The sequence below is a fragment of the Passer domesticus genome, chromosome 9 (genome assembly GCF_036417665.1).
Source record: "Passer domesticus isolate bPasDom1 chromosome 9, bPasDom1.hap1, whole genome shotgun sequence".
Classification (NCBI taxonomy): domain Eukaryota; kingdom Metazoa; phylum Chordata; class Aves; order Passeriformes; family Passeridae; genus Passer; species Passer domesticus.
Window position 1 is genome coordinate 10498656 of NC_087482.1, and position 13140 is coordinate 10511795.

Below are 13140 nucleotides of genomic sequence, written 5' to 3' on the forward strand. Positions count from 1 at the left end.
CGTAATCTCATGGCTGAAGAAATATGGACATCTTGCCCTGCTCCCTTCTGCAGTCCTGAGGGATCCCACAGGATCACTGTCAGTGGGAGGAAGGAGCATTTAGCTTTCAAACTTCCTCCCATGTGCAATGCCACTGTGTCCTTCCATGGGCTCTGTAGCAGCTGCCGAGAAGAGCAGAGAGTGAAGGGGCCGGGCCCAGGGCTGTGCCCCGGGGCTGAGCCTTTCACAGCTCCTTTGCTGGCCCCAGGGAGCCTGAGCTGCTCCTGCTGCCACTGCCAAGCCCTGGCCCTGCCCGGGGCTGGCTTTAGAGCTGCTGGCAGCTCCAGGGAGTCCTTTCTGCCACGACTGCCCCGCAAGGGGCTCCTTCCATCCCAGTGTGGGGCCACTGCAGGCATGAGGTCCCCCTGCCCCTGCTCCAGAGAGGAAGGCAGAGTTGAGGGAGTGCCTTGGAGGGCACCAATCACCCAGGTGCCCTCACTGCCACTCGGGCCTGAAGGAGAATCTTCAGCAGGGTCACAGGAGCTGTTCTGTCCTGGCTTTCTTTGCAGTTGAACCTGATGATAAAGGCGATCCAGCTTCTAAACCCATGTCTGTGAATGACCGTCTGAGAGATGCTGAGGGTAGGCCAAGGCCTTTCCCCCGGGAGAGCTTCCAGCTCAGTGCCCAAAGCTCAGCCATGGGGGCAGAGATGACAGAAGCTTTTGTGGCTGTTGAGTTTCAGGTGTGTCTGCAGGGAGGACTTTTCAGACTCCTTTGCTGGTTACTGCACGCAGGCCTGGCTCCCATCGCAGGGGTGAGTAGTGTGTCCCTGCTGACCTCACAGGCTGAGCCCTGCTCCTGTGGGATCCATTCCTGGGAAATGGAACTATGTTGCTGTAAGGTCCTCCGAGGGGAAAGAACAAAGCTACAGGACACAAGGAATCCCATGAGCCATCTGAACACATGAGGCAAATGCTGAAGGAAATGCAGCAGGCAGGAGGACAAGGTGGGTGCATTTCTCTCATGCTTCCCCTGGGTCTCAGCAGCCAGGGGCTTTGCCTGCACATCTGGACACGCTGTGCCTGGCACCCCGAGATCCCCTGCGATTTCGCAATTTCTGAGCAGATCAGGAGGCGCAGCTGTTTGCAGGAGGGAAGGCCCTAGGCAAAGACCCCAAAGCCCATCTGATTTCCTGAAGCCTATCCATGAGTTTGACAAACCTTGCCTCCTGAAGATGCCACCTCCCCGCTGGGGAGCAGCTCCATTTGATCCAGCTGTCCCTCTTCCTTTCTCCAAAAATTAAAGGAGAGCCTGTGCAGATGGAAGCATTTCCCAGAGGAAGCAGTGCTTCCATGCCAGCCTCTGCTGCAGGAAGGGAGGCAATGCCAGGCACAGGCACAGGAGGTAATTGCTGTGCCTCTGGGCCTGAGCCCTGCTGAGGCTTGAGCTGCCCTCTCTGCTGCTTGGCAATCCTGGCATGCAGCAGGACCTGACCCCCTCGCAGGGTTCAGTTCCCTAGAGAAGGGGATCCCAGCACACCATGGAACGCTTCCCATCTGTGCTCCTTTCTAGATTGGGATCGTGACTTGCATCATTTGGAAATGCTGGTAAACCATGGTTTAAGGATCTTGGAGCTTGATGAAGGTAGGTTGCCAGCAACCCTTTCCTAACAGAGTAATCACTGTCCAAGTGTAATCATTGTCCAGAGTAATATTCCTCTGTCATTTCCCTTGAGATCGTCTGAAGTTTGATGAATTGTGGAAATCCTGGCCTCCAAATTTCTACTCTTGTACCCAACAGTGATCCCACAGGATGGCTGTCAGTGGGAGGAAGGAGCATTTAGCTTTCAGCCTTCCTCCCATGTGCAATGCCAGTGTGTCCTTCCGTGTGCTCTGTGCAGCCAGGGAGAAGGGCAGAGAGGGAAGGGGCCGGGCCCAGGGCTGTGCCCCAGGGCTGAGCCTTTGGCAGCTCCTTTGCCAGCCCTGGGGAGCCTGAGCTGCTCCTGCTGCCACTGCCAAGCCCTGGCCCTGCCCGGGTCTGGCTTTAGAGCTGCTGGCAGCTCCAGGGAGTCCTTTCTGCCCCGACTGCCCCGCAAGGGGCTCCTTCCATCCCAGTGTGGGGCCACTGCAGGCACGAGGTCCCCCTGCCCCTGCTCCTGAGTGGGAGGCAGAGCTGAGGGAGTGCCTTAGAGGGCACCAATCACCCAGGTGCCCTCACTGACACTCGGGCCGGAAGGAGAATCTTCAGCAGGCTCACAGGAGCTGTTCAGTCCCGCCTTTCTTTGCAGCTGAACTTGATGAAGATGATGATGTCGATGAAGATGATCTGGATTCCCAACCCATACCCATTACTGAGCCTCTGGAAGATGCTGAGGGTAGGTCAAGGCTTTCCTCTGTGGGAGAGCTGCCAGCTCAAGAGCCCAAAGCTGGGCGAGGGGGGCATTGATGCAGGTGCCAGCACAGAACCATGCACGTGTGTGCCCTCGCCCTGCACGATCCCCTCACCGCTCCTGCGGCTCAGTGGTGCCCGTGCAGATCAGCAGAGATGGCAGAAGCTTCTGTGGCTGTTGTGTTACAGGTGTGTCTGCAGGGAGGACTTTCCCAGGTCCATTGGTGGATGTTGCACGCAGGACCAGCTCCCGTCGCAGGGGTGAGTAGTGTCTGCCTGATGACCCCACAGGCTCAGCACTGGTTTTGTGGGACCCATTCCTGGGAAATGGAAATATTTCTGTTAAGGTTCCCTGAGAATGGAGAAAATACCTAGAGGAGACAGTAAGTCCCTGGAGGCACCCAAACCCATGGAGAAGTTGCCGGGTGATCTGGAGAGACGCCGTGGTGGGTGCATTTCTGTCATGCTTCCCCTGGGACTCAGCAGCCGTGGGCTTTGGCTGCACATGTGGACACGCCGTGCCCGGCACAGCGGGAAGTGATCCATGGCAGCCTCGCTGCCCCGCTGCTGCTTTCACGCCCTGCAGGGCTGCTTCCCAGCCTGGCCTGGCTGCGGCTTGTGCCCAGCCTCTGCAGGAAGGCATTTGGCATCAGCTGGCAGACAGCCCCAATTGCACCATGGGCCTGAGATCCCATGCGATTTCCCAGTCTCTGGGTAGATGCAGAGAGGCAGCTCTTTGCAGGAGGGAGGGCCCTGGAGCAGCTCCAAAACCCTGGGCATTTTCCTTGTCCTTATCCATGTCTTTGACTAGTATTGCCTGCAGCAGAAGGGCACAGCAGAGAGGAATTACAGCGTGCAGCCTCAGGGGCTCGGGCACTGAGCAGTCCTGAGCCAAGGGGTGGCAAGGTGCCTGCAGGCTTCAGCTCTGGGGGAAACAGGGAGTGAGAACGTCCTGCCCGTATCCACCGTGCTGCCAGCTCAGCAGTGCAGCTCAGCACAGGCTCATGCTCCACATTGCTCCCACAGATGCAGCCGGCATCACAACACATGCTGACAACATCTGGGAAAGCACGAGAAGAGTTTTCTGCTGGGGAACACCTTGTTTGAAGAAGTTGATGGCCATTGTGGCTGGTGCAGCACTTTGCCTGATGATGTGCTGTGCTGCAATCTGGTATTGCTGGAAGAGAAACTGGTGAGTGTTATGCTGATCTCTAGCTCAAACAGCTTCCTTTAAAGGCTGCTCATAGTCAGGGAACATTCCCAGAGAGGCTGCGGTGGAGTTGTGGCCACTCCATGATTGTCCAAATAACTCTGCTGAGGGTTCTGCTGCTGCCCAGTGCTTCCATTGGCCTCTTAATTGCTGGGCCTTGTCCTGGGGGCCCCGCTGGGGCTGCAGCCAGTGCTGGCTCCCACTGAGGCTGCCTGGCCAAGAGCAGCCCCAGGGGCACGGGGCAGAGGCAGAGGCAGGTGGGGAGGAGAAAGAGCAGGGCCGAGGTTGCCCTTGAAATGCAGAGGCGCTCTGGGGCCCGCTCCTGGCCAGGGACCCTGCCCAGAGCCGTGCCCTGCTGGCCGGGGCCTTGAGGGGCAGCTGTCCAGCTGGGCCCAGCTGTGCCAGCAGCTCCAGCCGTGCTGGGGAGCCTTGCCAGCTCTGGGCCCTGCTGTGCACGAGGGTCCCCGTGTGCCACTGGCAGCTGGGGCCTCAGACACCTCCTCTCTCCACAGGCATCACATTGAAGAAAAACTGAAAGCTGCTGGCTGGTCACGAGATCTTTACTGCTGGAAGAGCAACAGCAGCATCTCCGACTCGGACGAGTTTTCGTTTTAGCACCTCCAATCTCTACGGTGACTCGAGGTCGCCTCCTTCCAGGGCTGAAGGCGAAAGTCCCCAGGAAAGGCTGTGGGAAGTTCTCAAGTGAAGACTGACTGAGAGCTTCCAAAATCAGCTTCAAAATTTTCAAAGTAGTTTTGGAATCTGGAGAAGACAACCTTATTTTCTATTAGCTTTTAATTTTTAGAAATATTTAGAAATAGTTTTTGTAGAGACAAATCCCCCAATGTTTCTTCCCCATTTCCACAATATGTCTGTGTTTTTGAAAGTAGTTTTATAGTTCTAGAAAGGTTTTTTGCACTAATACAATAAAATAAAATGGCATTTCAGTGGTAATCTTTTCTCTGCAAAGAACTAAGACACCCTAAGACACCCAGCCTGGTGCAGAGGCAAAGATCTTTTCCCACGGGAACTTTGTACCTCGTCACAACCAAGTCACGTAAAACCTTTTCCCAGATATTTCCTGGGATTCTTGACCAGCTCACCTCTTAGGCTTCAGAGGCAAATTTTGAGCACAGTGGGAATCTCTTCAAGTCACCATCTTTCTTTGCTTCTGCAAGAACTGCCTCAGTTCCAGAGCAGGGGCTTCTCTCAGCTTCCTGCTGCCCCCGGGCTCTCCTCCCGGCCTGCTGGGCTTTGTTGGCTGGCACAGCCTGTGCCAAGGGCCGGCAAGGTGCCTGCAGGCCCCAGCTCTGGGGGAAACAGAGGACGTCCTGCCCGTATCCACCGTGCTGCCAGCTCAGCAGTGCAGCACAGCACGGGCTCATGCTCCCCATCGCTCCCACAGATGCAGCCGGCACCACAACACGTCTTCCCCATGCCCAGAATGAAATTGGTTTCTGCCAGGGAACACACTGCTGGCTAGAGTTAATGACAAGCCTGGCTTTTCTATGGCATGCAGGGCATTGGGGGACCCCTGTAAGGATGGCACTTGGCCCGGGTCCCTCATGAGGCACACCAGCTGGAGGGGGGGTTTTGTAGGTGTTGGGTTTTGCAGGAAGGCATGCAGGGCTTTGCGTCCTTTGTAGAGTGGTGCATGGGGCTGGGGTTCCTCGTCAGGTTCTCAGGGGATTTGATATCTCTTCTGTGGCATACAGGGGACTGGAGACATCTGTAAGGCTGGCAGGGGCATGAGTACCTCGTGATTAACGTGGTGGTTTAGTGCTTGCCATCAAGGACTGGAGAGGAGCTGAGTCCTTCCTAAGGTGGGCAGGAGGCTGGGCTCTTTTGTGAGGCACACGAGGCTGTCCTGGGGTCTCTGCACTGCTGTGCACGGATTCCCTGTGAGGCACACAGGGATATTTTGGGGTCTCTGCTGAGGGGTGCAGGGATCCCTCAGGAGGCACAAAGGAGTCTTGATGGTCTCTACTAAGGTGTGCAGGGATCCCTCATGAGATGTGCAGCGGGGTTTTTCAGTCTCCTCAGCGCAGCAAAGGGCCACTCTGGGTGGAGGCTGTGCAAAGTGGGCAGAAAGCTTCCTGCCAAGCCTTGCGGCCGGCGGGCGGGCGGAGCCCATCCTTGGGGGTCGGGCGGGGCCTCTGGAGCCGCTGCGCCCTTGTCGGGCAGATCCCGGCCCCGGCGGGGAAGGGCCGCGGCCCCGGGCTCCGGCGGCGCTGCCGAGCAGCAGCGGAGGCACAACAAGGGCCCCGCTCCGGCCTGGCCCTGTGCTGCAGCCGAGCACAGGGACAGCCACGGCCCCTCCCTGCGCCACAGGCGGCACCGGGGCTGCAGCTGAGGCCGTGCCTGCTCCCACTGAGGAAGGAGCTCCTTGCAATGCCCACTTCCCTAAAGCACGTGGGCAAGCCAGCACGGCATGGAGACGCTTCTGAACTGTGCTCCCATGGACACTGGGATCGAGAGATAGATTGACTGGAAGTCCTGGCCAGTCACAGTGTGAAGATCATGCTGGATGCTGGAGGCAACTTCTCCATGTCCCTTTCCTGACAGAAAAATCACAGATTAGCAATTGTGGCCAGGAGCAGCCCCAGGGGCACAGGGCAGAGGCAGAGGGAGGTGGGGAAGAGAAAGAGCAGGGCCGAGGTTGCCCTTGAAAGGCAGAGGCGCTGTGGGGCCCGCTCCTGGCCAGGTACCCTGCCCAGAGCTGTGCCCTGCTGGCCGGGGCCTTGAGGGGCAGCTGTCCAGCTGGGCCCAGCTGTGCCAGCAGCTCCAGCCGTGCTGGGGAGCCTTGCCAGCTCTGGGCCCTGCTGTGCACGAGGGTCCCTGTGTGCCACTGGCAGCTGGGGCCTCAGCCATCTCCTCTCTGCACAGGATCACCTCTGGAACTTCACAAGACCAGCCAAATACCTCAGTCATGGGGAACTGGGCCTGTCATCGTGCATCTCAGTGCCAGTGTCCATTGTCCCTTCCAGAGGTGTATTACCAGCTTGTAGCTGGTAGTATGTTACAACCACTACCTAGAACAGAACCGACTCTCCCTGAAGGGACTGGCCTAGCTGCCCATCCAGGACAGGAGGTGCGTCCCTCTAGCCAGGGAATGGATTATTCGAAGTTATATTTACTTATAAAAATTTTAGATGTTTATTAAAAACCTTATTAGAAATATAACAGGACACTGAATAAGGACAATGTTACTGCGCCGGAAGTAGAGTATTTTTCCCACCACATTCTCATCCACACAATGGAGGTTTCACTGTTTAACTCTTTTGCCCTTCTTAAAGTTCTGTCTATCGACTCCTTCTTTGATGTCCAGTGCTGGAGTTTACTTCCTTACATCTCGCTTGGAGGTCAGGTGCTGTTGTCGTAGAAAGGTGACCCTCTTAAATATGCCAAACTCAGGTAATCCCAAGATAACAACACAACAGAGGGTAAAACATATCTATAAATGTATAAAACTTCTCTTAACATATATGCATGATATTTCTCCTTTATTGTGAGAGTCAACTGTCACATTGCTCATCTATCACAGGCTTGAGTCCAGCTTCAGCTCAGGTGTCTGTGTGCTACCACCTGCACTGGCGGAGCTGCTCGTCTGGGCACAGCCAGGCATGGGCAGGCAGCAGCTGGGCATGGGGCTCATTCGACCAACAGCACTCTCATGTTATCTTTGTCTTTCATTTTAAAACATTTAGATATGTTTTTCCTTTGTAGAATTGAGAAATGTTTTTCATAGAATACAGAAACCAGATATTTGTTCCCCTTTCCTCCAACAGTTCTGTATTTGACAAAGTAGTTTTACAGTCAGGGAAACCTAGAATATTCTGACACTTTGGCAATAAACGTAAAATTGCCTTTAATTCTTAATCTTTAGTCTTACACAGCCCAGACAAGACCAGCACAGCTCAGGGGAATTATCCCAAACAGGCTCAGGGCACTTGGGTTCTGAGCAGTCCTGCTGGGGTCCCTCCATGGGAGACACATCCCGAAACCTGGCAGTGACTGCATGGGGTACCCATGGTGGGGAAAGGACAGAGGGGGAGAGCAAGGCTCCAGTGAGTCCTTAGTGGGCCTGAGCCTGTCCCCTGGGGCTGGGGGAGCTGTGACGGGGCAGGGAGGGCCAGGGGTGGCAGTGGCTGCTCAGGGATGGCTTTGGCCCGTGTCCCTGGCAGCAGCCACTGCCCAAGCAGCTGCGCTGCCCCCGGGCTCTCCTCCCGGCCTGCTGGGCTTTGTTGGCTGGCACAGCCTGCGCCAAGGGCCGGCAAGGTGCCTGCAGGCCCCAGCTCTGGGGGAAACAGAGGACGTCCTGCCCGTATCCACCGTGCTGCCAGCTCAGCAGTGCAGCACAGCACGGGCTCACGCTTCCCACAGATCTCGTAGAGCTTCACAGCAAGACAGGAACACATGCCCTGATTCCACTTTGATGAATCCCAATGATTTTCTGCTTGCAGGATGGGCACAAGCAGTGCATGATAGGTATAGCAGAGCCTCTGTTCACTGTGTCACTTGCAATGGCCTCTTTCACAGTTGTATCTTTCCCCCTTCATATGTCCTGCCAAACACCTAATGGAGAACTGGACCTCTAATTGCATCACACATCTCCATGCCCATGCCCGATGTCCCTGTGCCAGCTGCTTTAACAGCTTGTTGCTGTGCAGATGCTGCCTCCAGCCAGACAAGGTCCTCTCCCCGTGAAGGCACTGGCCCTGCTCTCTGGCCCCTACTGAAGGTGGGCAGGGCTTGGCCCAGCTCTTCTCTTGCACTAAAGAGATGGAGCTGTCACCCCAGTGTGCGGGTGGTAGCAGCAGCAAAGCCCAGCCAGATCAGCACTGGCTGAGCTCCATGCCCAGGGGCAGCTGGGGATGGCCACGGTGTGGGCAGGCAGGAGCCGGGCAGGGGCTGCTGTGACCAGTGGCGGGTCCCCGGGGAGGATGGGGCAGCCCATGCTGAGCGTCCCTGGGCTGAGGGACATTTCCTTCCCTGGGACCATCTGGGCCTGGACCTCCTCCATTGGCATGCCCGGGAAAAGAGGGAAGCCATCAAGAGCCTGTGAGTTACGCAGGGATGGGGTGCAGCTTCCTCCCTCCTTGGTTAGCCAGCAGATTAAAAGAGGCCTCTAGGATTTGTGGCAAACAGGAGTGGGCAAACAGGGCCGTGGCATGTCTCTCAGGGACAATTCACGAGGCAGTGTGCACAGGCAGGGCAAGCAGGCAGGGTTGCAGGTTTTCTTGCTAGGAAGGTTTACTGTGTGTTGTTTGCAGTGTTTCTGTGGTTTTGGGGTTTCTGGTAGTAGTGGTTTTTACGGAATCGAAAACTGTAGTTAGTACAAGTAACTAGATGGAACCCTCCAAAAAGGATGTGTCTCTCCTGACCCATTCCTATGCAGAGTGTTTGAGCTTAGCAGTGGTTTCAGGGGGCAGTGCGGAGAAAAGCTGCCTGCGGTGTGAACAGGTGAATGTTCTCTTTCACTGGTGGCCGAGCTTAGGGAGGAAGTTTAAAGACTAAGGAGTATCAGGGAAAGTGAAAGGGAAATAGATTGGTGGAGTTCAGTCCTTCCATCCTTACGGGAGGCCCAGCAAGAGTCACAGGACTCCTATGCTGCACACTGTCAGGCAAGAGAAGGACACCTGGTAGATGAAGGGGAGTGGAAATGGTCCCTGCACGGGGAGGTTATGATAAAAATTCCTCCCGACCCCCATCCCCTAGCCCCGGGCCACTTCAGAATAGGTATGAGCCCCTGGATCTAGAGAGTTAGCCAAATGATTAAGAAGAAAATTATCTGCCCAGAGAGCCTCCCAATTATGATTAATCTGTAACATGGATTGCCATCTCTAACATCAAAAAGGAAAAAATGGTAATCGTGGTGGGTGATTCCCTTCTGATGGGAACAGAGGGCCCCATGTCAACCGGACCCACCCCACAGAGAGGTCTGCTGCCTCCCTGGGGCCCAGGTACAGGATAGTCCTGAGGGACTTCCTGGGCTGATTCAGTCCTCTGATTATTATTCACTGTTGAAACTCCAGGCTGGCAGTGATGAGATTGAGAAGTCCCATTGAAAGGGACTTCAGGCCACAGGGACAAGTGGTTGATAGGACAGGGACACAGGTAGTTTTTTCCTCAGTCCCTTTGGTGGCTGAGAAAAATAGTGAAAGCAATAGGAGAGCTCATATCATCAACAAGTGGCTCAAGGGTTGGTGTCATTGGCAGAATTTTGGATTCTTTGATCATGGCGCAGCTTTGATGGCACCTGCTCTGCTGGAACCAGATGGGCTCCAGCTCTCTGTTAAGGGCAGAAGGTTTTTAGCTGATGAGCTTGCAGAACTTGTTGAGAGGGCTTTAAAGTAGGTTTGAAGAGGGGATGGGATGCAGCTGGGCTGTCTGGAAGCAGGCCCAAGGGTGGTAAGCCTGAGTTAGGGATGAAATCAGCAGCCCAGCTGAGGTGCATGGATAGCAGTGCACACAGCATGGGTAACAAACAGCAAGAGCTGGAGGCCATGGTCCAGCAGCAGAGCTGTGATGTCATTGCCATCACAGAAACGTGGTGGGATGCCTCACATGGCTGGAGCACTACACTGGATGGCTACAAGCTCTTCAGGAGAGACAGGAAAGGGAGAAGAGGTGGAGGCGTGGCTCTTTATATTAGAGAGGCTTTGGACACCATGGATATTGAAATTAATGATAATGAGGTGAAATGCCTATGGGTGAGCATTAGGGGGAAGGCCAACAAGGCTGACATCCTACTGGGAGTCTGCTATCATCCACCCAACCAGGAAGAAGTGGTGGACAACTCATTCTATGAACAGCTAGAGGATGTTTCAGGATCATCAGCCCTTCTTCTTGTAGGCGACTTCAACTTGCCAGACATCTGCTGGGAACTTAATACAACAGAAAAAAAGCAGCCCAGGAAATTTGTAGAGTGTGTGGAGGACAAGTGTTGGTTGCAGCTGGTGGGTGAGCCCAGCAGGAGAGGGACTATGTTAGATCTGCTGTTTGCAGATAGAGGTGGGCTGGGGGGACATGTGGTGGCTGGAGGCCTCTTGGGGCACAGTGATCATGAAATGATAGAATTTGTTGCATTGCAAGCTGATCTGTAGTCAGCATTAATCAAGTTCTAAGAAGCAGTCCAGCTCAGCTCCATGTACTAACCTCTGTGTTTGACTGACAGAAGCTCACATGCAGTGGGAACTCTCCTAGGATGCAGACATTGTCTTGGTTCAGAGCCTGGGGCCACACAGATAGACCAATGAGCTGTCTTGGCCCAGGAGATTTGAATGGGCGATAAAAGAACACTCCGGACAATAAACAAGGCTGTTTTTCTGAGGAAACACGAGTGGTCTGTTGTATGTTATGTCTCAGACAGGGGAACACCAATGTATCAAGAATTCTTGGTATTTTGTGAAAACAGGAGGAACATCAATAAGACTTTTACACATGACTTTCAGAGGGCAGACTTTGGCCTGTTTAGGAGACTTCTTCAGAGAGTTCCTTGGCAAGCAGCCCTTAAAAACCAAGGAGTCCAGGAAAGGTGGGCATGCTTCAAAACAGAGATCTAGAGGGCACAGGAACAGTCTGTCCCTGGGTGCCGAAAGATGAGTCAATGAGGCAAACGCCCAGCCTGGAGGGGCAAGGAGGTTTTGGAGGAATTTAGGAATAAAAAGAGGATGTATCATCTTTGGAAGGAGGATCAAGTCTCTCAGGAAGTTTTTAAAGGAGCTGCTAGAGCACATAGGAAAAAAAAAATTAGGGAGGCCAAAGCTCAGTTTGAACTTAAAATGGTGACTTCTGTAAGGGATAATAAAAAAATGTATTTACAAATATATCACCGATAAAAGGAAGGGTAAGACCAACCTTTGTTCTTTCTTAGATGTGGGAGGGAACTTAGGAACTGCAGATGAGGACAAGGCAGAGGCGCTGAACACCTTCTTTGCCTCAGTCTTTAGTAGGAAGACGACTTGGCCTCAGGACAAGTGTCCTGCTGGGCTGGTAGATGGTGTCCGGGAGCAGAATGGGCCCCCTGTTAGCCAAGAGGAGGCAGCCAGAGAACTGCTGAGCTGCTTGGATGTTCCTAAATGTATGGGGCCAGATGGGATCCACCCCAGGGTGATGAGGGAGCTGGCAGATGAGCTGCTGAAGCCGCTCTCCATCATTTACCAACAGTCCTGGCTCACTGGTGAGGTTCCAGATGACTGGAAGCTGGCCAATGTGACGCCCATGTACAACAAGGGTGGGAAGGAGGATCCTTGTAATTATAGGCCAGTCAGTCTGACCTCAGTACCCAGTAAGGTGATGTAACAGTTTATACTGAGTCATCACACAGCACTTACAGGATGGCCAGGGTAGCAGACCCAGCCAGCAGGGGTTTAGGAGGGGTACGTCGTGTCTGACCAACCTGATCTCCTTTTATGAGCAAGTGACCTGCCTGATGGATGCAGGAAAGGCTGTGGATGTGTCTATTTGGACTGCAGAAAGGCCTTTGCACTGTCTTCCACAGCACGCTCCTGGAAAAGCTGCAGCCCAGGGCCGGGAGAGGAACACTCTTTGCTGGGCTCAGAACTGGCTGGATGGCTGGCCCAGAGAGGGCTGGTGAACGGTGCTGCACCCAGCTGGCAGCCAGTCACCAGTGGTGTCCCTGCGGGCTCTGTGCTGGGGCCAGCTCTGATCAATGCTTTTATTGACAACATGGATGAGGGGATTGAGTCTTTCATTAGCAAATCTGCAGACAACACTAAGCTGGGAGAATGTGTTGATCTGTTGGAAGGTAGGAGGGCTCTGCAGGGAGACCTGGAATGGTTGGAGCGATGGGCAGAGTCCAGTGGGATGAAGCTCAGTAGGTGCAAGTGCCCAGTGCTGCACTTTGGCCACAAGAAGCACCTGTAGTGTTCTAGGCTGGGGATAGTGTGGCTGGACAGTGGCCAGGCAGAAAGGGAGCTGGGGGCACTGGTCACAGCCAGCTGAACATGAGCCAGCAGTGTGCCTGATGGCTAAGGAGGCCAATGGCTCCTGGCCTGTGTCAGGAACAGTGTGGCCAGCAGGAGCAGGGAGGTCATTCTGTCCCTGTACTTGGCACTGGTGAGGCCGCACCTCGAGTGCTGTGTCCAGTTCTGGGCCATCAGTTTGGCAAGGACATTGAGTCACTCGAGCACATCCAGAGGGGGCAACGAGGATGGTGAGGGGCTGGGATCACAAGCCCTGGTGAGGAATGACTGAGGGAGCTGGGGGTGTTTACCCTGGAGAAAAGGAGACTCCGAAGTGACCTTATCACTCCACAGCTCCCTGAAGGGTAGTTGTAGTCAGGTGGGGTTGGTTTCTTTCTCCAGACAGCACTGACAGAACCAGAGGACACAGTCTCAAGCTGCATCAAGGGAAATGTAGGTTGGATATTAAGAAAATATTTTCCACAGAAAGAGTGATAAAATTCTGGAATGGCCTGCCAGGGGAGGTGGTGGAGACACCATCCCTGGATGGGTTTAAAAAAGACTGAATGTGTCACTTGGTGCCATGGTTTAGTTGTGGTGTTGGGACATGGGTTGGAGTGGATGATCTTGAAGGTC

At 54.4% G+C, this 13140-nt stretch overlaps 1 protein-coding gene and 1 long non-coding RNA gene across 4 annotated transcripts in view; one reads left to right on the forward strand and one right to left on the reverse strand.

The window, feature by feature from the left end:
• Window positions 1-13140, reverse strand: part of LOC135307622 (uncharacterized) — a 233518-nt gene that overhangs the window by 20430 nt on the left and 199948 nt on the right. The window lies entirely within an intron of this gene.
• On the forward strand, window positions 392-4524 carry LOC135307134 (uncharacterized). Of its 3 annotated transcripts, XM_064431776.1 has the most exons (10): window positions 392-620; window positions 722-793; window positions 881-985; window positions 1285-1383; window positions 1552-1623; window positions 2267-2353; window positions 2557-2628; window positions 2715-2813; window positions 3394-3559; window positions 4090-4524. In XM_064431776.1, the coding sequence occupies exons 1-10, from the start codon at window positions 587-589 to the stop codon at window positions 4190-4192; spliced, it is 909 nt and encodes a 302-aa protein (XP_064287846.1). In that variant the 5' UTR covers window positions 392-586; the 3' UTR covers window positions 4193-4524. The 3 variants fall into 3 exon arrangements, with proteins under 3 accessions (XP_064287846.1, XP_064287848.1, XP_064287847.1); XM_064431778.1 differs by lacking the exon at window positions 2715-2813; XM_064431777.1 differs by lacking the exon at window positions 1285-1383.